Below are 25,483 nucleotides of genomic sequence, written 5' to 3'. Positions count from 1 at the left end.
TCCTCGTAGTGGGTGCCCTGATACAGCCATCAAACAAACACACAAACCTAGAGATAAGATGCCTGGAATGAGGAGGGCTTAACAAAACATGGAAAAAAGCATGTTATATGTATTTCTAACTGCTAATGTCGGAGTAGCTTTATGTCTGTGCATACAATAGACTCAATAGAGACTCAGAGGTTTTTTGTTATCTTCATTCAGCTCAAAATGCATACCATATGTTTACTGCATTGGTTCCCAACCTTGGGGTCGCCCATAATTCAAATAGGGTTGCCTGAAAACACACACACACACACACACACACACACACACACACACACACACACACACACACACACACACACACACACACACACACACACACACACACACACACACACACACAATTTAAAACTAGTGAAGATGATTAGGGTCACTTGCTTTTTTTCCTTTTTGTTGTTGTTCTGAGTTTAAAGTGAAAGTGATCATCTCTTAAGATTTCACTTTTGTTCTTTGGTGACACCTATGGCGATGAGTGGTAATTGCAGGTGAGATCCAAACAGTGTCAATGGGCTCACTATCAGATAGATAGTGACTTTAATTACCGGTATTCTATTTTTTTAGATGGAAATGTTTTGAGATTATAACTTTAAATCAGGATTCTGAGAATAAAGTCAGAATTTTTAGATTCAAGTCAGAATTCTCAGATCAAAGTCAGAATACATGTGAAATCACTGACGATCTCACTGATGTTAATATCAGTGGTGTACCGGAATTTAAATTTGAATTTGAATCGTTTACTGTATCACCCAACAATCTGAGGTATGACACCTGTTAGTGTAGCAGTGTTGCCCAGTCCTTAGTGACTCCATACTGAGGGCTGTAGTGTAAGATGAGTAGTAGTGTTGAACGATGTCTTGCTAAGCCAGGTGCCTTTCAATTCAGCTTTATTGTCAGGGGACGTTCCCTTACAAGAGTGGAAGGGAAAACAAATGGCCATCCAAACAATACAACACAAAGCAGTGCAACATGACGTGGAATAAGTCTACCTTCCTCATCTTCATCTCACCTTTCCTTTCAGTCTATCACCCTCTGTCCCTGTCTCACATGTGCTGTCTGTCCTCATCTTCATCTCACCTTTCCTTTCAGTCTATCACCCTCTGTCCCTGTCTCACATGTGCTGTCTGTCCTCATCTTCATCTCACCTTTCCTTTCAGTCTATCACCCTCTGTCCCTGTCTCACATGTGCTGTCCTCATCTTCATCTCACCTTTCCTTTCAGTCTATCACCCTCTGTCCCTGTCTCACATGTGCTGTCTGTCTTCATCTTCATCTCACCTTTCCTTTCAGTCTATCACCCTCTGTCCCTGTCTCACATGTGCTGTCCTCATCTTCATCTCACCTTTCCTTTCAGTCTATCACCCTCTGTCCCTGTCTCACATGTGCTGTCTGTCCTCATCTTCATCTCACCTTTCCTTTCAGTCTATCACCCTCTGTCCCTGTCTCACATGTGATGTCCTCATCTTCATCTCACCTTTCCTTTCAGTCTATCACCCTCTGTCCCTGTCTCACATGTGCTGTCTGTCCTCATCTTCATCTCACCTTTCCTTTCAGTCTATCACCCTCTGTCCCTGTCTCACATGTGCTGTCTGTCCTCATCTTCGTCTCACCTTTCCTTTCAGTCTATCACCCTCTGTCCCTGTCTCACATGTGCTGTCTGTCCTCATCTTCATCTCACCTTTCCTTTCAGTCTATCACCCTCTGTCCCTGTCTCACATGTGCTGTCCTCATCTTCATCTCACCTTTCCTTTCAGTCTATCACCCTCTGTCCCTGTCTCACATGTGCTGTCTGTCCTCATCTTCATCTCACCTTTCCTTTCAGTCTATCACCCTCTGTCCCTGTCTCACATGTGCTGTCCTCATCTTCATCTCACCTTTCCTTTCAGTCTATCACCCTCTGTCCCTGTCTCACATGTGCTGTCTGTCTTCATCTTCATCTCACCTTTCCTTTCAGTCTATCACCCTCTGTCCCTGTCTCACATGTGCTGTCCTCATCTTCATCTCACCTTTCCTTTCAGTCTATCACCCTCTGTCCTTGTCTCACATGTGCTGTCTGTCCTCATCTTCATCTCACCTTTCCTTTCAGTCTATCACCCTCTGTCCCTGTCTCACATGTGCTGTCCTCATCTTCATCTCACCTTTCCTTTCAGTCTATCACCCTCTGTCCCTGTCTCACATGTGCTGTCTGTCCTCATCTTCATCTCACCTTTCCTTTCAGTCTATCACCCTCTGTCCCTGTCTCACATGTGATGTCCTCATCTTCATCTCACCTTTCCTTTCAGTCTATCACCCTCTGTCCCTGTCTCACATGTGCTGTTTGTCCTCATCTTCATCTCACCTTTCCTTTCAGTCTATCACCCTCTGTCCCTGTCTCACATGTGCTGTCTGTCCTCATCTTCATCTCACCTTTCCTTTCAGTCTATCACCCTCTGTCCCTGTCTCACATGTGCTGTCCTCATCTTCATCTCACCTTTCCTTTCAGTCTATCACCCTCTGTCCCTGTCTCACATGTGCTGTCTGTCCTCATATTTTTACTACTAATACTAATTGTTTTACTCTCAAAGTGAGAAAACGTATTGTTCAACAGCTTTTATTTCCCATTATTGATTATGGGGATATAATTTATCAGAATACCTCAGATACTTATCTGCAGTCTTTAAATGTAGTTTTTAATAATATTTGTAGATTTGTTCTGAGGTGTCCTTACCACACACATCATTGCTTCATGTATGATTCACTTAACTGACAACCACTTCAGTCTAGGAGACATTTTCATTGGTTACTCTTTGTTTTCAAATGCATTCACTTTAACTATCCTTCATACCTAAAACAGCTTTTAGTTCCATTTAGATCATCTTATTCACTTAGGCATACTCAACAACCATTTTTTATTGTCCCTAAAATCTCTAAACAAATTGGGAGACGAGCTTTTAAATTCAAAGCACCATCAGACTGGAATAATTTGCCTGACTCATTTAGATCAATTACTTCTTTTCATATCTTCAAGACTTCATTGTTTGTTTTTCTTAAATCGAGTTGTTCTTGTTTTTGATGGTCTGTTATTCTATGTCTAGTATATGTCTATATAATATAGTCTATACTTAACTATGTGGGAAAGCCTCGTTTGTATTGATGTCTGTATAGATTAATTGATGCTTGGGATGGTGGGAGAGCATTTATGTGTGTATTTGTTAATTGTTTCGTTGAATGTTACCTTTGTTTTGTATTCCTGAAATGTTTCATGTATTGTGTTCGAGGACCCTCTCGTAAACGAGATGCTGCATCTCAAGGGGCTTATCCTCAGACAAAATAAAAAGTTCTATATATATTCATCTCACCTTTCCTTTCAGTCTATCACCCTCTGTCCCCATCTCACATGTGCTGTCATCTGCATTTTCTTAGTCTGCCCTCCCTTTACTTGTCATCTATCTATCCTTCTCTCTCCTTTTCCCTTGGCCTCACAAGTTTACCCCCCGTAATTCAGTGCTACAAGGTGATGTGTCTGTGTCCTGCTGCCCCAGACAGAACAGCTCAGTGGCTACTCTCTCTCCATTCGTCCTCTGCCTTGCTTGTTTTCTCTCTCCTCACCTTCCTCTCCATCTGCTCCTCTCACGTCTCTCTCCTCCTCCCCCCCTCCAGTTCTCCTCTCACTCCCTGTCCTCTTTCAGCCCCTCTCTCCCCCTCCCTCCCTCCCCCTCCAGTTCTCCTCTCACTCCCTCTCCTCTTTCAGCCCCTCTCTCCCCCTCCCTCCCCCCCCAGTTCTCCTCTCACTCCCTGTCCTCTTTCAGCCCCTCTCTCCCCCTCCCTACCCCCCCCCCCCCTCCAGTTCTCCTCTCACTCCCTGTCCTCTTTCAGCCCCTCTCTCCCCCTCCCTCCTCCCCCCCTCCAGTTCTCCTCTCACTCCCTGTCCTCTTTCAGCCCCTCTCTCCTCCTCCTCCCTCCCCCCTCCAGTTCTCCTCTCACTCCCTGTCCTCTTTCAGCCCCTCTCTCCTCCTCCCTCCCCCCCCAGTTCTCCTCTCACTCCCTGTCCTCTTTCAGCCCCTCTCTCCCCCTCCCTACCCCCTCCCTCCAGTTCTCCTCTCACTCCCTGTCCTCTTTCAGCCCCTCTCTCCCCCTCCCTCCTCCCCCCCTCCAGTTCTCCTCTCACTCCCTGTCCTCTTTCAGCCCCTCTCTCCCCCTCCCTCCTCCCCCCCTCCAGTTCTCCTCTCACTCCCTGTCCTCTTTCAGCCCCTCTCTCCCCCTCCCTACCCCCTCCCTCCAGTTCTCCTCTCACTCCCTGTCCTCTTTCAGCCCCTCTCTCCCCCTCCCTACCCCCTCCCTCCAGTTCTCCTCTCACTCCCTGTCCTCTTTCAGCCCCTCTCTCCCCCTCCCTCCTCCCCCCCTCCAGTTCTCCTCTCACTCCCTGTCCTCTTTCAGCCCCTCTCTCCCCCTCCCTCCAGTTCTCCTCTCACTCCCTGTCCTCTTTCAGCCCCTCTCTCCTCCTCCTCCCTCCCCCCTCCAGTTCTCCTCTCACTCCCTGTCCTCTTTCAGCCCCTCTCTCCCCCTCCCTCCTCCCCCCCTCCAGTTCTCCTCTCACTCCCTGTCCTCTTTCAGCCCCTCTCTCCCCCTCCCTCCAGTTCTCCTCTCACTCCCTGTCCTCTTTCAGCCCCTCTCTCCTCCTCCTCCTCCCTCCCCCCTCCAGTTCTCCTCTCACTCCCTGTCCTCTTTCAGCCCCTCTCTCCCCCTCCCTCCTCCCCCCCTCCAGTTCTCCTCTCACTCCCTGTCCTCTTTCAGCCCCTCTCTCACCCTCCCTCCCCCCCTCCAGTTCTCCTCTCACTCCCTGTCCTCTTTCAGCCCCTCTCTCCTCCTCCCTCCCCCCCCAGTTCTCCTCTCACTCCCTGTCCTCTTTCAGCCCCTCTCTCCCCCTCCCTCCTCCCCCCTCCAGTTCTCCTCTCACTCCCTGTCCTCTTTCAGCCCCTCTCTCCCCCTCCCTCCTCCCCCCCTCCAGTTCTCCTCTCACTCCCTGTCCTCTTTCAGCCCCTCTCTCCTCCTCCCTCCCCAACTCCTCCACCCCCCGCCACCACCCCCTGCTGTTATGATCATAAACATGAGGGAAGTTGCTGTTGGCTCTGGAACAAGCACTTGGACCACGGCACCTTTCTTTCGCTCTTCTCCAAAATGTGGTCGCCCCTTTGTTTGTCTGAGATCACGCTTTTGTCTCCCCTCTTTCCTCGTGATCCTTTGCCGTCTCCCGACCAGGCCGACAGGCTCTGAGAAGTGTCTTACCTCATAGGTTGAGGCGATGTCTCGTCATAGACGCTGGGTTAGCTGGCTCAGCCTGGCTGCGGGGCGTGGTCAGGGTGGGGTAAATCCCCCCCTTCGATCCATTCAGCAAAGTTAGAATTTAGCTGCTAGCCCAGCCCATCAGGCAGACACGATCGGGGATTTAACCACCGCAGTAAACGCACATCTGAATGTCTATTCAGATGTGCGTCTAACTACATTCAACTGTAGTTTAGAGCCGCAGCACCTTCATTTGGTGAGTCAGCCCATTGAGATATAATGGTGGTTTTACCCCACTCGCACGCCGGCCGTATAACATTTTGTGGGCGTTCCCACACACGCCGACTGTCTCCGGTATGTTCACTCGGTGCCCCCCGGTCACACTGTGGCACGGCTGAGAGGAGGCGCGCGAGAAGTGGGGCCATTTTAATTATTATCCCCACATTCTAATGACTTCATTCTCCGCAGCGATCCACATCGTTTAGCCGAGATAAATGAGTGTCTGGCTAGCCCGAGGACATGGAGAGGTTCATTATTATTAGACAACTCCTTAATATGATCAACCAGCCACAGGAGAGGCGCAAAAAGCTGATTGCTTGGGATAACGGCGATAATAGAGATGACGGTGATATGCCAGTGTTCTCCGAGGTATAGTCAATCTCACTGACGAGGCCTGGTTATAATTTACAGAGGGCTTTCACTTCTGCTTTGGGCCATGTGTGAAATGAAAAGTGCATTGTTTTGGGGAGGAGGAGGTGATTTCTACCAGGGCCGTCATGCAAGCCAACAATCTGAGGGGGCGAACTCTGCTCCGCCCTTAGGGCGTCGCCGAATTTTTGGCGGCGCACAAAGTATGGCGCCCCAAAAAATATGGGGGGTTGGAAACCAGATTTAGAGGAATATCTCATTTTAAATTAACAGACTGAGCAGATGTAATCATAAGGCTATTTTCCAAACTGCTCAGCCTCCTGGAAAGATCCATAATCACCAGACTAAGTACATTGCCACTGCCCAGGCTCAATGGACTTGACAAAAAAGGGAGACCACACGTTTCAAAGCAATGTAACACAATGTTTATTTTGGCTGGTATTGCCTTTTCAGAAGGTAGAAATCTTTTCTCTTCCATTAGTCTCATCTAGTGTCCTCTAGAGCGGAGGTTCTCAACCTTTTTTGTGCCAAGGACTGGTAGATACATGTGGAAAAAAGTCGCGGACCGGTTGTCAATTTTACTGGTTTTAGTTATATATATTTACTCACCAGGTGGCGACAAAGGGTAAATAACAGCCTTTTGTGTTGTACTGTATTTAGCCTATACAGTATTTATGTTTTTGTTTGAACTACAAACATAAATAATCGTCAACTTGAAACTATGTTTCAACTACCATACACAGCCTATAATATTATAGCATATGTTTATTATTATTTTTTATTTTATTTTTTTACCTCTCAGAAATCTGAGGGGGCAATTGCCCCCTCAGTTACAATGGGCATGACACTTCTGATTTCTACAGTTTTTAATCAAGACAGTTTGCTTTGATGGACGCTGAAAGTTTTATCTGTGGGCAAATAACTACATGCATGAATTACATACTAGAGCCTCTATATATGCAATCACTGACTATTATGCTTGAGGATGATTCACTCATAATCCCTGTAGCCTTGCAATTGACCTCTTGTTTTCATTTGTCATCCTCCTTTCCTCATCCTCAGTTCCTATCAGCCCTTGCAGCTTTATCCTAGCTATTTTATTTCCACTCACCTGTCCTCTTGTCATTTCTCAGTCTTCCACTGGAGGGAGCACTTTGCTGATTCATGAAGACTGTTCAGTTCAGTACTGAATATAAAACCAGGAGCAGATGTATTTGTGAAATTATTGAATGGAATTCTTCAATAATTTATAGGTTTTATTCCTTGATATAATACTGTTGATCTATATATACAGATTAAAATAATTGCACAAGATTGAATATTCCATACTGTTATATTAATGCTGGGTATGTGCCACCTTGATGCTTGTTAAAAGAAAGAGTTGAGGGGAAGCATGCAGATCGTGCTGCAGTACAGTGAGAAAGTCACATGCAAGATTCTAAGTGCTCATGCATAGATTTATAAAGATTCATGTCATGACATGTAATCATCCACTCACTTAATCATACAGATTAAATGATTAAAGTCTCTCTCTCTCTCTCTCTCTCTCTCTCTCTCTCTCTCTCTCTCTCTCTCTCTCTCTCTCTCTCTCTCTCTCCCTCCCTCTCTCTCTCTCTCTCTCTCTCTCTCTCGCTCTCTGTGTCATAGCACATATCCCATCGTTGCTTGTAGGGATTTATGGATTTGCATGTTACCCTGATTTCAGATGAAAAGTGAAATTGAAGTCTTTAGGTGTGTGTGTGTGTGTGTGTGTGTGTGTGTGTGTGTGTGTGTGTGTGTGTGTGTGTGTGTGTGTCCGTGTTCATACGTACACGCCTGTCGTCTTTGGTGTATGTCTGAAGCATGTACTCAAAAAGTTTCTATTCGCACAACATGATTCGCATACTAGAGTGAAATTGCTCCGGATGACATCGGTCGAGTCTTTTCCTGTCAAATACCGGGCGTGTGTAATTATCTGTGTGTATGTGCATGCCAAGTGTGTTGATATGTGTAATCTCTGTTGATCCTGGCTCACACACACTGCATGGTTTTAGCGGGCGGGCGTGAGAGCAGGTTGGTTCTTGCCTCCCTGCTCCTCCCTCCCTCCCCCCTCTTCTTCCTCTCTGCTGTCATGGTAGGACAGAGATAGCCACTGTGTGTATTGGGACTAACCGGAGAAAAGGTATTGTATGCAGGCGACCTGGAGTCTCCTGTCTATTCACTTGTTTCCTGTCTTTGTTTACTCATCTTTTGCTCAGCCGTTTGCTTTCATGTTGTCGGGAACAGAGCTCCAACTTCTGTCTATTGCAATTGTGTGAATGTGTGCACATGTTGCTGCTGGTTGGGATTAACAAGAAGAGTGACACGGTGCTTTGATCAGACTTGATGTGTAACATTGAAACCACTTGTGTTTGTGAGCATCATGCTTGGAGGCTACATTGTGTCTACATTGTGTTTGTGAGCATCATGCTTGGAGGCTACATTGTGTCTACATTGTGTTTGTGAGCATCATGCTTGGAGGCTACATTGTGTCTACATTGTGTTTGTGAGCATCATGCTTGGAGGCGACATTGTGTCTACATTGTGTTTGTGAGCATCATGCTTGGAGGCTACATTGTGTCTACATTGTGTTTGTGAGCATCATGCTTAGAGGCTACATTGTGTCTACATTGTGTTTGTGAGCATCATATGCTTGGAGGCTACATTGTGTCTACATTGTGTTTGTGAGCATCATATGCTTGGAGGCTACATTGTGTCTACATTGTGTTTGTGAGCATCATGCTTGGAGGCTACATTGTGTCTACATTGTGTTTGGGAGCATCATGCTTGGAGGCGACATTGTGTCTACATTGTGTTTGTGAGCATCATGCTTGGAGGCTACATTGTGTTTACATTGTGTTTGTGAGCATCATGCTTAGAGGCTACATTGTGTCTACATTGTGTTTGTGAGCATCATATGCTTGGAGGCTACATTGTGTCTACATTGTGTTTGTGAGCATCATATGCTTGGAGGCTACATTGTGTCTACATTGTGTTTGTGAGCATCATATGATTGGAGGCTACATTGTGTCTACATTGTGTTTGTGAGCATCATATGCTTGGAGGCTACATTGTGTCTACATTGTGTTTGTGAGCATCATGCTTGGAGGCTACATTGTGTCTACATTGTGTTTGTGAGCATCATGCTTGGAGGCTACATTGTGTCTACATTGTGTTTGTGAGCATCATGCTTGGAGGCTACATTGTGTCTACATTGTGTTTGTGAGCATCATGCTTGGAGGCTACATTGTGTCTACATTGTGTTTGTGAGCATCATATGCTTGGAGGCTACATTGCCACGTTTTGTATTGCAAGTATGATTTTAACCACAGAGGGTTGGGAAAGTGCCAGCAATCGATATTCATACTTGGGTGAAGGATATCCTCATGTTCCTTTCACCTTCAATAGCGATAACCTGATCTTATTTCCATTCTCAGCTCTGTAAATCAGTTGAAAGTGAAGGCATGGCCGCCCTCATAGTGTTATATTACTCTGGTTCTTCAGGAATGACAAGCCTCCAGCAGGTGTGATAATAACATATGATGCCACAGGAAAGTAATGTCTCTCAGGGCTCAGGAGAAAGAGACAATGTATTTGAAATGATCCTTTGAGCTCCAGTCAGACCCACATGGGTCAGTCAGGTACTGCCAGTAGGCCTAATCCTTTAGAATTGATTTGACTAATAAAAGGATGCAGTCTACTTCAGATAGTGTTGGCTATGTTGTTAGTTCATAGTGTTAAATTGATGATCTAATCTTTCTGGCACTGATTTAATATATTGTTATTAATATATTATATTTAATATATTGATATATCGCGCTATGTGGCAAATCTCACACATCCGATGCTCGGGAGCAGTTCAAAAGAAACGCCAAGGCTTATTTGCAAATGTAAGAGTGTGAGCTCAAATACATAATCCTCCCCCCCCCCTCTTTTTTAAGGCTGCTGTACTTTTCCAGTGTTTCCAGTCTCTTTGGGCTGTGATGTGATGAGAGAGGACGAGTGCGGTGTGGGGGGGTGGGGGAGAGACTGGCATGCCAGATGTCTGCCTCTCCTAGTTTGACTCTATATGGCTTTTCACCACCACCCTCTACTGCTTCATCTCTCTAACTCTGTCCCTTCATTCTCCCCGCGCATCTCTTCCCTTCTTTCTCTCCATCTCCTGTGAGGATGACGTGATGTTTGTTATTTGAGTGTTTTCTTGTGCCGTTTGCTGGGCTTCTGCTTCTTGGACGGAAGGGCGAGAGAGATAGGCAAAAAGGCAGAGAGAGACAGAAAGAGAGAGAGACAGCAAGAGACAGAGGATAGACAGCAACAGAGTGAGGGGGAAATGGCACATCAGGATCTGAGAGAGACAGACTGATTGGATAGACGCTGTAGGAGTGAGGGGACACGCTTTGTGCTGATCACAGGGCTGTTGTTTATTGCAATCTGTTCTACTCAATCTGTTCAATGTCCTATTTTTTCAGCCGTGACGGTGTTTCATTTAACGGCATTCAGTAGTGATCCACAGAGCGGTGCGAGTGCTGGATAGCAGGCATTGAATTGGACAGTTTTGATGAAGTTGGCTAGAGTAGTTAAGCATCCATCCATCTTGAGGGAAGATAGAAAAGCAGCCTCGTTGACTGACGCAGAGGAATGGAAGCTACGTGGACGCGACCCGACTTCCTCCTGAACTCTGTTTGACCTACGAGACCTGAGCCAGCATATCAGCCTTTAGGAGGAGCAGGAACTCCAAACACGCGTCCCAATCCATATAAGATATGTTACAGCTGGTGAGCGTTAGGCCTCCACAGGCCTAATTGACCTATATACATGTGTATATATATGTATATGTATATATGTATATATATATATATATATATATATATATATATATATATATATATATATATATATATATGATATGTGGCAAAATGATCAGAATTAAATGATAAATGGCCTGCATTTACATAGCGCCTTTATCCAAAGCGCTTTACAATCAGTAGGTACATTCACCCATTCATACACCGGTGGCGGCAGGCTACACCATCTGGCACACCATCGGGAGCAATTTGGGGTTCAGCATCTTGCCCAAGGACACTTCGACATGCAGACTGGAGGATCGAACCACCAACCTCTTTTGTCCAAAGCGATTAGTGGACGACCCGCTCTACCTCCTGAGCTACAGCCGCCCCCTAGAATTATTTTTGCCATACTTGTGTCACCCTTTTATCAACATCATAGCCAATTGAAGATTTGTGCATTGTTACACGTGACTCATGAATCAATGTGTGTGCAGTCTGTCTGCCATGTGTACAGTACACGAAATACATGGATGATTTATGGATTTTCTCTCTTTGTCTTTCGTCTTGCTATTTCTCAAATGCAACCTTCCTTTCCTCATTACATTTGCTTACATAACTCAACATTTCTCATGTCGGGCTTGTCTTTTTGTCTTGTGTCTGTTTTGAGTGAGACCAAGTAGGGGGATTTGATGACATGAAAATGTGTGTGTTCAGTGCATGTTAGAACATGATTTCTGTTGGTCTGTCAGTGTAACGTGGTGCCGACGTTGCAGTCTGAATACAGTCTAAAACATTGACCAAGGATGAGCTCTATAATCCGCGGAGTTTTTTTTTCATCATACACTTTGGTGTATTTGTTGTGCGTACATGGCAAGCCCTTCCATGTTATCTAAGTAGTTTTGTGACTGTAGAGGCTTGTTTTAGCTTGAAGGAATCAGATTCAATATCAAATCTGACATGTCAAATCCTGTGTGTACGCGTGTGTCCAGCAGTGTGGTAGAACTGGTTTGAATACCACAATGGAAAATATAATGCGTCATGCCCACAAGCCGTGGAATCAGCAAAGACAGACCAGCCCCGGAATTGACAAGCCGTACTTAAATCAATCAGTAGAACCGTATCAGCAATGGCAGGCAGTGTGTTATCAGAGATGACAACAAATAAACACGTTGACCATGCTCACAGATGAGAGCTTTGTATGTCATGATTTACATTTACATATCACTGCAAAAATATTTCTGAAATGGCCCTGAAATGTTCAATGCAGGATTGAACTAGATGCATTAATCACATAAACTGAGTCAACCAATTTGGTTGCTCATGCCTTGTGTTCTGTCTACTAGTATCGGTTGAGGCGATGTCTCGTCATAGACGCCGGGTTAGCTGGCTCAGCCTGGCTGTTTGCGTGGTCAGGGTGGGGTAAATCTCCCGTTCTATCCATTCAGCAAAGTTAGAATTTAGCTGCTAGCCCAGCCCAGGCAGACACGATCGGGGATTTAACCACCGCAGTAAATGCACATCTGAGCAGACGTCTTGTGTTCTGCTCTAGAATCCCCAAACCTGTAGTTTAGAGCCGCAGCACCTTCGTTTGGTGAGTCAGCCCACTGAGATATATGGGCGGTTTTACCCCACTCGCGCGCCAGCCGTATAACATTTTGTGGGCGTTCCCACACATGCCGACTGTCTCTATAGACGGGTTTCACGGAATTGTCAGTCCTGCCCTTGGAGTCCTGACAGTCCTGTCCTATTGTACCACAAACACTGCAACAGGATGTGAGCTGGGGTTCAATTTTAGAATGTTTATGTTGCCAAGTTAAAACCATCTACTGTGTACAGAGATAGAGAGAGTTTGCCAAACCAACAATAGACTCTTATTGTTTAGGGTTATGTTTAGGGTTCGAATGGGGTGTGTTATGGTTAGAATTATGGTTAGTTTTAGATTAAATTGGTTTTTGAATTTACATTCTTTGCCATTTGTAATGTGCTGCAATGTGTGTTGCCTGAGCCAACAAATCCAGTGGTCTCAACCACTCAACGACCCCCTCCTGAAGCAGGTGTAACCAAGAACATTAATGAGGGCACTGGAACACTGGAATGGAACCATCATTGATGTTATCGGTTATACCTGCTTTACTTCCTGCTTTACCGCCTCAAAACGGTTGCTGTGAAAAGGGTCTATTAACACATTCTTTTTTTTATATTTATTTTTATTTTTGTTTATTTTCAGAGAACAATTATACAAACAAGACAAAAGGCCCTATCTTCGCAAAAGCGGTAATTTAGCATTTGCGCTCGTTTGCGCGGGCAATGCAAATTGGGGGCGTACACAAGCGCATGCCTGTTATAATTGTACTGGACATAGGCGTGCCACATGCCAAACCAGGTGTTTCAGTGCTAAAATATGGGGATAGATGGCATTATCCTATTGTCAGCAGCGCGCAATTACTTTGCGCTAAGAGCTTTGAAAAGCACCTCTTAGGCGTTAAAATACTCGCTGCGCTTGAGCGCACCATAATCTCCATGCTCCGCAGCGCAGAAACATCATTACGCACGGACGTGCCACGCCAGGACATCAAATTCTGCTGCTAAAATTGGGTAACCAGCAGATTATTCAGTGAGGCAATCAACTATAATTCACTGAGAAACTTTTATCACATCGCAAGGAGGGGTTATGGTAAATGAATTGAGAAAACATGTACATTGTAGCCTACTCCATCAGCCACACCTGAAAAGAAGGTGAAGAGGAGGACTTCCATTCCTTCAGAATGAGTCTTTTGGTGACAGTTGTCCCCAATGTCAGAGATTGTTGCACAGCTGTAGGGAAGTTCAGAGAGGACTCCGAGCAGCCGAAGATGGCGAGTTCTGCCTCCGGTTGTAGGGTTATTTTGTAGGCCTTAGAGTACCAGTCAAATATTTTGGCCCAGAATCCCATTAATGAAGAGCAGAACTATGTCTGTCTGTCTGTCTGTCTGTCTGTGTGTCTGTATGTCTCTCTCTCTCTTAACAGCCTTTGCAACTATCTCACTCAGCAGACTTCTCTCAGCTTTGTGTCTCTCGGGTCTTGGCACACAAACAGTTTCAACAGTAGACAAATACTAGCCTAGGTAAACCCAGCCACCACGTGACCTGCTCTCTCAGTTCCCAGTCACTATCGTCTAGCGAACGGGCCATTCAAATCGATTTCCGCGGCGGTTGAAAGACTCCCGCAGACCCGCAGCCACCCCGCAGCCAATGAGTGACGGCGTGACTGCCAACATCAGTCCTGCCGTGATCGGCCAATCAGAGAGTGCGTCTTTGTCAATGACGTATAACAGCTGCAGCGGCTAGCCATTAGCTTTTGGTCTTTCCAAAGCATAGCTCCCGAGCTAGCTACTAGCTATGGCTATGAACAGCTACAGCTACGTTTTGTTGTGTCGCCGTTAAATGCGCTAATGGAGGACCAGATACGCGAGGCTTCTAATCTGGGAATCAAGGCGTTGCAGATCGGTGGGGTGAATGATAAAGACAAGGACATGGACGCTGCAAGCTTGTGTATGCAAGTCCAGAGGCCTTGATGAAGAAAAAGTGGCGAAATATGCTGGCACCGGCTACACGAAAATTAACGTTATTAAATGCTGTAACGTTAACGGTAATTCTCATGTGTATGGTTTATTTAGCCTACTCAATCTCTTCTGAGATTATAACGTTAACCTGTTAGGACGCTGTGAGCTTGTGTATATAAGTCCAGAGAACTTGATGAAAACAAAGTGACAAAATATCCTGGCATCGGGTACACGAAAATTAACGTTATTAAATGCTGTAACGTTAACTGTAATTCTCATGTGTATTGTTTATTTAGCCTACTCAATCTCTCAGCCCATGTTGATGCTGAACCAAATGACCAGTCCGGCTGCAATGGTTGATTTGTGAGGTTAATGGCAGCCAACAGAACTTCATATTCTTTCCATACTGTACTGCATGTTGTACTGCATGTTGTACTGTTCATACTCAAATTGTACTTTTTTGAATGGAACTGAATAAAAATGTTTTTGTTTGATACTCTTCTGTTGTATTGTCATGTGAGAATGAAAACAGCTATAGTAATAGTACTTCAAAACAGTGGTTCTCAAAATGTTTCCACATAAGGATCCTTAAACTGAATGTGATGCTAGGTCTGTTGATCAAAATAACACCTATATCGAAATCGGATTTTAGCGGACCATACAAGCCGGGGCTTCAGAGCTGATCACCTGGACACATTTTACGGCGAAATTATCTGATAAACTTGTCTGTGCAGCTCTGTGGTGATCAGCTAATGTCTTCATAGCATTGTGATTATGATTTAATGCATTATGGAAGATAAATGCTGGAAGGCTGGGTAGCATTAACTAACGTCATCCAGGCTACAGTAACATTAGGCTATTATAGTTATGAAACGCTGATTCAAACGTTACAATAATAAGACACAATAGGAGCCAGTTACCCTACTGTAGATAGAGAGAGTAATTTCAGACCACCAGATATCACCATATTTATGTTATTAAATGCTGTAACGTTAACGGTAATTCTCATGTGTATGGTTTATTTATAAGCATTCATTGATTGAAGCAGAGTGCTGGTCGGTTAAGTTTCTCTGTAGTCATGTCCTCTGCTCCAATCTTCGGTTTCGTAGTTTCTTCTGTCTCTCGTCCAGCAGCTGCAGATGTCATCATTATCCACGTTATTAAAGATTATTTATAAAAAAATCTCATTGTGTAAATATTTTGTGAACGCACCAATAGTTAGAGAAGGAAACCTCTCTTTGCATTTTATTTTGTTTTTTAATAAAAGTAGGCTACTTAATATCTCACGTGGCTTTGATTCATCATTGCAAATTTAGCCCAATTTGTATAAAATGCAGATGTGAACAGCTAGGTTTAATGACAAATATGGAATATCACCCAAGGAAATACCACGGTTTAATGCCAACAGATAAACCATACAGATTTGTTGTAATTGTGAACACAAAGGGAGCAAAGACATGGTTTTCAAGTATAACACAATGTACAACTTTTATTCAAAGACAGGATTGAAAAATATAGGTCACTTGTATTCACTTCAGACAAGACACTACGTTAAAGTCTGAAATTTACCTAGATTTGCTATACGAATTGACATTTCAGCTTGTCACCTGATGTCATTATTAATGGACAGTACAGTAGTAAAGATTTTGAAAATTTTGATTAATCAATCCAAGTCAGAAACACGTGTACAAATATTGAATGCAACAGTCTCGTTCTGGAGCGAACCCCTCAGCTGAATTCACGTTGGAATATGATATCAAGGCTTGATAGATTTGATTGTACTCATACAGCAGTGTGGAGCTTAACATCTAGCTAGGTTGCATCTGGAATATGATCTGGATTATGTATAATATACAGTATAACACTACGCTCACTATCATGACATTCACGTTAACGCTATAGCCTCCAAAAATCTACTGTAGCTAGCTAGCGTCAGCTACATCTGTAACCACGCTGAAATGCGAGTGCATTAACGTTATTTCTAGCTAGGTCAAACACACCTTACCGTTATGAGTGTGGCCGTTTTTGATTAACATTAAGTCCACGATCATTTCCGGGCTGCAGCAGAGTCGAGCCCCGGAGGCAGCCTGGAGCTCTGTGAGCTCCAGAGGGGGTGCGCGATGCACTGCTGCCTGCCCGACACCCTGCACCCGACCTCGGGCTGCAGCAGAGTCGAGCCCCGGAGGCAGCCTGGAGCTCTGCGAGCTCCAGAGGGGTGCGCGATGCACTGCTGCTGCCCGACACCCTGCATGAGCTTGATTTGTTTTGAAGGTTTTGTCTGGTACTATTCAATATGATTTATGCAGATAAGACAGCGTGTCCCTGATAACTGTATAGATGATGACTGTTCTTCACAGCCACAAATATCTCTCCAGATCTGCGGCCATCTGCAGCAGGGATCGAGGTTTGGGTCCGTGTAGACAGTTGTCCTGTTCATTCCCTGACCACCGTCACAGGAGTCATTGGCAGAGGCGATGTTCTCTCTTCTTGGAAGCTCTAATAATATCAAACGTAGCAGTTACTGTATGTTACACGTGGCTAACGTTAGCTAGCTTCTGACATGTTTTTCTAGAATTCATTAGATCGTTAAATGCTCCCGTAATCTAGCTAACCCCCACACAGCCGATGAGGAAAAGTCAGTCATTTATCGAATGTCTTTCTTACCAAACACAATTACGCTAGTTTCTGAGATAATATATAGTGTGGCATATACCTGTGAATAACATATTCTTACCTGGAAATCACACATCGATCCGTAGGCCAGCTCTGAGTCTGTTTACATTTCGGGCGGAGGGGGGCTTGGTTGGTTGTAGCTGGTTGTAACCATTTGCGTGTTAGCAGTACTGAAATGAAAAGTGTTAGCTAATGCGCTAACAACAAAGGTCGCAGAGTGATGACGCCATCTGCTGCACTGCGCATGTGCTCTGTGCACTAAACTGGTTGGATGATGGTTGCGTAATGGAGCGGTCTATCGGGGGGGGCCCAACAACCGCAGGAAATCGTTTAACAATGGTGGGATTCCAGACCATAGTGACTGAGAACAGGTCTGAGAGCAGGTCACGTGGGGGATGGGTTTACCCAGGCTAGACAAATACAGTCATATTTCAGATGAACCGCTAGTTAGTGGTCATATTGATCAGGATTGTGTTGAGGTGGTGAGCCTGATATTCAGACTGAATTGTCAACTTGTAAACTCATTTCCATCTTCTAGTCTGAGATTGCAGTCAGTTCAGGGGATTTCTATGAGGGGAGGGGCTTCGATTTTCCCTAACCAATCACTAGAGACCAAGGTGTCCACTTGAATGCGACGTCATCGACAATCGTCAGTTCTGCCGTTAGTCCCGCCCATGGCGCTGATTGGCCCGGCGGTATAATAGCGCCGGAGAAAAGGCATCTGCATATGCCAATTCCAGACCAAGAACAGCCAATTCCACAAAAGATAAAAGATAGTTACTGTGTGGAACCATATGTAAAATTTGACTTAAACAGACGAAAAAGATCTCTGCGTGCACAGTTACGCTCCGGAACTCTTCCCTTAGCTCTAGAAACTGGTAGACTCAAAGCTACCCCTGAAGAAGATAGACTTTGTCTAGTATGTGAACTACAGGAAATTGAAAACGACTCATTTCTTGTTCTACTGTACTGCTTATGATGAGGCAACGGTCGTACTTTTTAGTAAAATGTCTTCAATTTATGCTGACTTTTTTGAGTTGGACGACTACGAGAAACTCAAGTTATGTTTTGAAAAAGGTATCTTTCTCACTGCAAACTTTATCTGCCAGGCATGGGAGCAAAGACAAAACATTTTGTTTGGAGAATGATGTACGGATCTGTTTCTGTGGGTCTGAGCAATATGTTGCTCCGCGTCTTATGTTGTTTTGAATGTATTGGTGCTGTGACGTTTTTATTGTATTGTTTTATACATTAAATCAATCAATCAATCCACAACTGTGGAGTGGGCGGGGCTTCGAAGGTCTGGACCCAGACTATTGAGGTGGTTGTACTGACATACATTGAAAAGATCTATATTTGTGTTTTGCGTATTGTCAGGTTGCATTTCAGATTTGTCTTAACACCTCCACACTCATAATCCCTCCCTCCTACACACTTGTGTTCACGTTCAAGGCCTCGGAACTGTGAATAAAAGCAGAGACAGTGACAGAACCTCTTGCTCCTGTCTATTTCTGATCTTGATGACATTGAAGTGAAACGGTAGCAGCATGCTGGCTGTGTTCTGCTGGTAGAGCCAGAGGCAGGTAGAGAGGTAGAGTCCTGCCACCCATTATTGGAACAGTAGACCTGCTACCTTAGGACTTGGCTTGGCAGGTCTGCTCACGTTTGGCATTTTTGATAGCAGAGTTTTGGGTGCGGCACTGTTTTGGCAGGTTCTTAAAGAATGTATTTGGAAGTTTGTTCTTGTATCCGTGCTGCAGATTTGGATAAAAGCTGTGTGTGTGTGTGTGTGTGTGTGTGTGTGTGTGTGTGTGTGTGTGTGTGTGTGTGTGTGTGTGTGTGTGTGTGTGTGTGTGTGTGTGTGTGTGTGTGTGTGAGTGAGTGAGTGAGTGAATTAATGAATATTTTATTTTCGTGTCAGGACAATTACATGACCCATCCCACATGGGATTATCGGACACATCAACATTCAATATCTAACAAAACATAACATTCCGGTATGTTACCCAACCAGAAGCTTCCAGTGCAGCCCAAATTAGAGCAACAGAGTATATATACATGCAGACATAATATGCCTATACATATACATACATATACATTCATACATACCTGCACATAGAATACGGAAATAAAATAATAAACTATAATTTATCAGTTATACGTCAACCTTCTCCTCCTGTCCCACGCTTTTGTGTGTGTGTGTGTGTGTGTGTGTGTGTGTGTGTGTGTGTGTGTGTGTGTGTGTGTGTGTGTGTGTGTGTGTGTGTGTGTGTGTGTGTGTGTGTGTGTGTGTTCATCTGCATGGTTATAGTCATGGTTATAGTCATGGTTATAGTCTATGTACTTTGATGAGCATAGGGTCTTTTCATGTTCGAGAGCCCTTTGTAGGCTACATTGAACATATTTGATTATTTTGAATGAACCTATGTGAAGAGAAAATATGTCTCTTTCCTCAAGGCTCTCAAAAACATTGCAGCATTCTCAGCACGCTGGTGAAGCTAGTCTGAGAAGACGGCTACTTTTCAACACAGCATGTTCAAAATGGGTGAATAGCAGCACTTATTGACCTAAATTGTCTGTTGAAAAGTAACACAGCAAAAGATGTCATCCTAAATTCTGTCTTAAATGTCTTAAAAATGTGTGGAATTTTATAAGAATATGGTTTTCCCTGTCTTTTCTTCTGCAAGAAAATCTACAGCAAGGATATGAATCATGATGGTACACTGTATGTAACTGGAAAATTATTTTTATTTTTTTGATTTCTTGTATAATAAAACGTATAATTTTTTTTCCGAAAATGACAAGATGTCTTTGTTTCTTTGTTTTGCCTGTCCAGAGCACGGAGCAGGTCACCGCCTTCTGCCGCAGTCTCCATGACATGAATCCCCTGGAGTGCCCTATGTCATCCTCCTCTTCCTCGTCTTCGTCCTCCCTCTCTCCCAGCCCTGTGTCAGCCGTACCGCCCACAGCAGCCTCTGCCACCCAGAGACAGATGTCCCACGCAGACAAACTCCGCAAGGTCATCAGCGAGCTGGTGGAGACCGAGAAGACCTATGTCAAAGTCAGTACCAACTCTGTGTGTATGTGTGTCAATCTGCACATTTTCCACTCAGTCAGCCAGCCGATGATTTCTGTGGAAAGGGAGAGAAAAAAATACAAACATTATTAGGCAATAATAAGCTACTTTTGACAAACATGATTTACAAAGTGAATCTGATGAGGCAATGCGAAATGCGTTGCTTTTTTAATGTAATCTATTAATAAAAAAGAAGTGTCAATCCTGATATCCTGGTGTGCGCTGGTTTATAGTAAATGTTATTATAGGCCATGCTTAAAATGCAACACAATTTTATTGGTAACACTCTATAATAACGTTCAGTCGTAAGTCATTTATAAGCCTTTAGTTAATGATGAACTAATCATTTACAAAACATTAATATACATTTGTATTAATAAGTGTTATGTTAACATACAAATGTGTTGTAAGTCATCTATAAACATTTAGTAAATGAAGTGTTCCTCACCTGTTATAAATGATGTGTTAATAATTTACAATAAATTTACAGGGCTTTCCGCATCCCCTAATCTAAAGTGTAAACCATTCATCACACATAAATGTGTTACATACAAGGGTGTAGCGCTGTAAAAATTGAAGCCAATGCGGAAGTGCATTCTTTTGAATGGCCTGCAGGGGCCGACCCATTGGTTTGTGGACTTCGGTTTTGACGCCTCATGCATGGCATTTTGGCCATTGCCATCTTGGATCTCCACACGAGACCAGGGGTTTCCCACAGAGCACGGCCTGCTATTGGTCCGTGATCTGTGAGCTGTGTGATCAGTGGACAAGCGACCTGTCAGTCACGCCCCAAAACATAATCTGCAACTACAACATAGTCTGAAACTAGCCAGTGAAACATAAACTCATTAGGAAAGTGTTTACTGAAGCTTCAAAACAGAAGTCCACAAACCAATGGGTCGCCCCCTGCAGGCAAAGAGGACACTTCCGCATTGGCTTCAATATTGGCAAACCGAGCTACCCCCCTTGTATGCAACACATTTATGTGTGTGATGAATGGTTTACACTTTAGATTAGGGGATGCAGAAAGCCTTGTAAATGAATTGTAAATGATTTACACATCATTTACAACAGGTGAGGAACACGTCTTCATTTACTAAAAGTGTATAGATGACTTACAGTACAACACATTTGTGATGTGTTAACATAGCAGTCATTCATGTTTTGTAAATGGTTAGTTCAAAGGCTTCTAAATGACTTACGACTGAACGTTATTATAAAATGTTACCATTTTATTGTAAATTGTAGGTTGGTCCCTGCTCTGTTTCTCTATAAACTAAGGGTTCCTTGGGCTGAAAAAGGTTGAAGAACCCTCATGTTTGTGTCTTTCAGGACCTGAGCTGCCTAATAGAGCGCTACTTGACGCCCTTACAGAAGGAGAGCTTCCTTACACAGGATGAGGTACTACTGCTTTCTACTCCATCTACCACCCAAGAGATTTCATGGAAATTGTCAATTCAACTGTACTCTTAAACACTGGCGTAGCCAGACTTGGCACATTGGGTGTGCCACAGAAAGACAAGGTGTGCAAGGGGGCGAACCATTTGCGGCCGCCACCATTTTTTTTGTGCGTTTTCAAGCCAGATTTAGAGGAATATTAAGATAGGACCATATAACCCTAACCATCAATGTTTGCTCCTTTTCACACTCATTATTAGCAGGTAGAAGCATCATCTTCATCATCGTCTGTCTCTCCACTGTCCACCACCAATACAGGTGCGGGAACGGGTGCACTACAAGCCGCACTTGTTGAGGGGGAGGGCGACGAGTCATGTTCTTCCTCGTCAATGCGACGTTTCTTGCCTTTGTGGAAAAAGCTTAAAAGCGAGCTGTTTCATGTCTTCTTGATTTGGCGCTGCGGCTGCATTTGTTTACTTTACTAGATAGCGTAGTTAGTTTCCCATGATGCTCTGGGGCACAGAGGCATAGCAGGACAGTCGGACACTTACGCATTTACGACACTTACTCTTTTTGGGTGTGCCAGCTGCCTGTGTGGGTGGCACTGGCACACCCAGGCGCACCCGTAGCTACGCCATAGCTCTTAAAGTGTGTGTGTGTGTGTGTGTGTGTGTGTGTGTGTGTGTGTGTGTGTTGCAGCTGGACGTTCTGTTTGGTAACCTCGGGGAGATGGTGGAGTTCCAGGTGGAGTTTCTGCAGACCCTGCAAGATGGAATCAGACTGGTGGCAGATCTGGACAGACTGGAGAGGGTGGAGCAGTTTAAGGTGAGGAAAGACTGCTCTCTTGCAAATAATGTTTAACTCCTCCACCTTCCCCCCAGTACACACAATGACATTCCAGTGTCTCTTACAGCATGCATTTGAAAGATGTGGTGGGGGTTGGAAATAATTTTGATTCTGAGACCCAGGTTTACTCCTCCTGGGCTCAGTTCTGGATCAGTTCCAGTAGGTGCTGGAATTTAGGAATCACTCTTATTTCTATGTCTCCATCATGATATAAATGCACTGCGTTTATATAGCGCTTTTATCCAAAGCGCTTTACAATGTGCCTACATTCACCCATTCACACACCGAAGGCGGCCAGCGGCCACGCAGGGTGCTGGCACAGCCATCGGGAGCAATTTGGGATTCAGTGTCTTGCCCAAGGACACTTCGACATGCAGGACTGGAGGAGCCGGGAATCGAACCACCGACCTTCTGATTAGTGGACGACCCGCTCTACCTCCTCCGCCAAAGCCACAGCCGCCCCTATATGATATTCATATATGAACATGATATATGTTCATATATTTATATATACAGTATAAACAAAATATGACAAAGCTGATACAGTAAAGTTATAGTTGTGGTTTGAATGTGTGGTGCCCCTTCAACAAGACAAATTGGCAGGTGCCCTCGAGCAGAGATGGATAATCTGGCCCAGATTGTATGAATGTGTGTGTTTACCCAAAGTCGCCTTGGCCAGACTCAGCAAGAAGTACGTGCCATTTTATTTAAAAATGGCACGGGGGGTACGGTGGTGCAGTGGTAAGCGTTGTCGCCTCACAGCTCGAAGGTCCTGGGTTCGATTCCCACCTGGGACGCTGTGAACGCTGGGGGAGTACGTGCCCGTCCGCATGTCCTCGAGTGCCCACCGCCCGGGTGGGGTCGTCAAAAGGGCCTTTTTGTGTGGAGTTTGGATGTTCTCCCCGTGCCTCCCGGGGGTTTCCTTCATATAGGAACCCCCTTCACCAAAACATGCAATATCCTGGTTGCTAATGTGGTTCCTCCTCTGGTCGTTAAGGGCGCCTGTTCGGAGGGAGGGGAACTGGTTGGAATAGCGTGAACCTCCCACGTGCTATGTCCTACCGGTGAAGCTTTCCCTGTCAGGTGAAAAGAAGCAGCTGGCTAACTGCCCATGTCTCGGAGGAAGCATGGAGCCAGTTTCAGCTCTCCCCAGATCGGCAGAGGGTGGAGTAGCAACCAGGATAAATACATTAAATTAGCACTAATGGGGGATAAAAATGGGATAAAAAAATCTGGGAAAGAAAAAAAAAAATCTACCTAAATAATTCTAAAGGAAACTGTGTTCTCATGAATTTAAAAGGAATGGACAAACACAATTGAGCTATTTGCTTATTCTGCAAAGTGAAGTGATTTTTCTTGCACAACAAACAATCAACAGCTTCCCATTTAGCTCCTAATAAATGAGATGAGTGAAGGTATCTGGAATGGACTGTCCCTGGATAGGCTTGAGGAATACTGGATCATTTGCATAGTGATGATACCATAACATGGTCCTCTGTCACGTGTCTCCTCAGAAGGTGCTGTTCTCCCTAGGCGGTTCCTTCCTATACTACGCCGATCGCTTCAAGATCTACAGCGCCTTCTGTGCCAGCCACACCAAGGTCCCCAAGGTCCTGGCTAAAGGTGAAGACCCTCGACTGGCACTGATCTCACTTTGCTGCTCTGATTCTCATAGTATAATTAAGTATATAGTAGGCTCATGAGCGCAGTGCAGTATGTGAAAGATGACCTGAAGGCAGTTAAGACAGCTTTTTTATCCTCCATACCATCCATAACATTGCTGTAAGTGAGTGGTTGTTGTAAGGCAAGAGATAGCTGGAGGGCTACTGCAATAGTAAGAGGAGTCTTAATAAATGCGCGCAACATGTCTCACAGATATCTTGTAAATAAATAAACAATGATGATTATAAATGTATGTTCCTGTCCACAAACAAATGCCACTCAATTTGAATAAATAACTGAACCGTTTTTAACTTACTATCCGTTTTGGTGCCGCCTGCTTAGTGGAGTTTTTCATTCTGAAATATTTACGAGTGCTGTATGAGTGACTGAATGAAAGCTTGTGATATTTCTGTTCCTCCAGCTAAGACGGACCCAGACTTCAAGGCTTTCCTGGCCGAGAGAAACCCCAGACAGCAGCACTCGTCCACCCTGGAGTCGTACCTGATCAAACCCATCCAGAGGGTCTTAAAGTACCCGCTCCTGCTGAAGGAGCTCTACTCTCTCACTGACCCTGACAGTGAGGAGCACTACCACCTGGATGGTAAGGATGTGCTAAATCTAGTCTGACTGGACTGGCTATCATTTCTTATTCACATGTATTTTTTTGGTATAACACTAATAATATAAGTGTATGTGATACAGTATAGTCTTTTCTGCTCCTCCAGCTAAGATGGTATACTTACTTATGTGTCGACGGCACATTATGGCATACATGTTATAAGAGCCATGGAACAAGGCTAATTGTGGTATATATGGCATGGAGTGTTTACCATGAGCCCTCTCTTTGTCCCACTCAGTTGCGATGAAGGCCATGAACAAGGTGGCGAGCCACATCAATGAGATGCAGAAGCTTCATGAGGAGTATGGAGCTGTTTTCGACCAGCTCATCAACGAACAGACGGCAGAGAAAAAAGAGGTACAAGTCACAGTGGCCATGATGATGTTCGATACTGTATGATGTGTGGTTGCTAAAGGGGAAGTCCCACTTTCGAAAATAACAAGATTTTGGTCAAGTCAGGCTCTTTCCTTTGCCAGCTCAGCATAAGTGTGGGTAGTCTCGCTTGCCAGCCTCTCCTCACTTCCGTGAGAGGAGTCTGGCAGCGCTGGTCACCATTCTGGAATTGCGATGGGCGGCGCTTAGCGGCAGTGCCCTTGGAAAATAGTCAATCCAACTTGCCATTTTCAGCGTGTAGCAATGAGCTAGCATGTACAGTAGGTTTCTGCCGTTAGCTTGCTAGCTAGTTAGCGTTGTTGTTTTCACTGTGGCGGCAGGGGACTATTTACAGCCTAGATCCCCGATGCGCGGCTCACGAGACGATGGCGCCTCTAGACTCTTTCATTTTTTTTCTTAAATTTTTTTTTTTTTTTTCCAAACTACAAACATAAATAAACGTCAATTTTTTTTTTTTTTTAAATATTATAGCCTATGTTTATAAAAATACAAATAAAAAATGACAACAGTTAACATTAGTC

At 44.5% G+C, this 25,483-nt stretch overlaps 1 protein-coding gene across 1 annotated transcript in view; it reads left to right on the top strand.

Annotated features, from left to right (window-relative positions):
• The window catches only part of LOC310785223 (rho guanine nucleotide exchange factor TIAM1-like), a 204,798-nt gene that overhangs the window by 163,753 nt on the left and 15,562 nt on the right, over positions 1-25,483 (top strand). Inside the window, 6 exon segments of the mRNA XM_083646226.1 lie at positions 19,805-20,029; positions 21,377-21,445; positions 22,142-22,267; positions 23,803-23,911; positions 24,372-24,551; positions 24,808-24,926. Of these exon segments, the coding sequence (XP_083502352.1) occupies positions 19,805-20,029; positions 21,377-21,445; positions 22,142-22,267; positions 23,803-23,911; positions 24,372-24,551; positions 24,808-24,926 (828 nt within the window).

This window comes from Poromitra crassiceps, assembly GCF_964638095.1.
Source record: "Poromitra crassiceps genome assembly, chromosome: 1".
Classification (NCBI taxonomy): domain Eukaryota; kingdom Metazoa; phylum Chordata; class Actinopteri; order Beryciformes; family Melamphaidae; genus Poromitra; species Poromitra crassiceps.
Note: the sequence above shows the minus strand (reverse complement) of the source record. Positions and strands in the feature narration are given on the sequence as shown.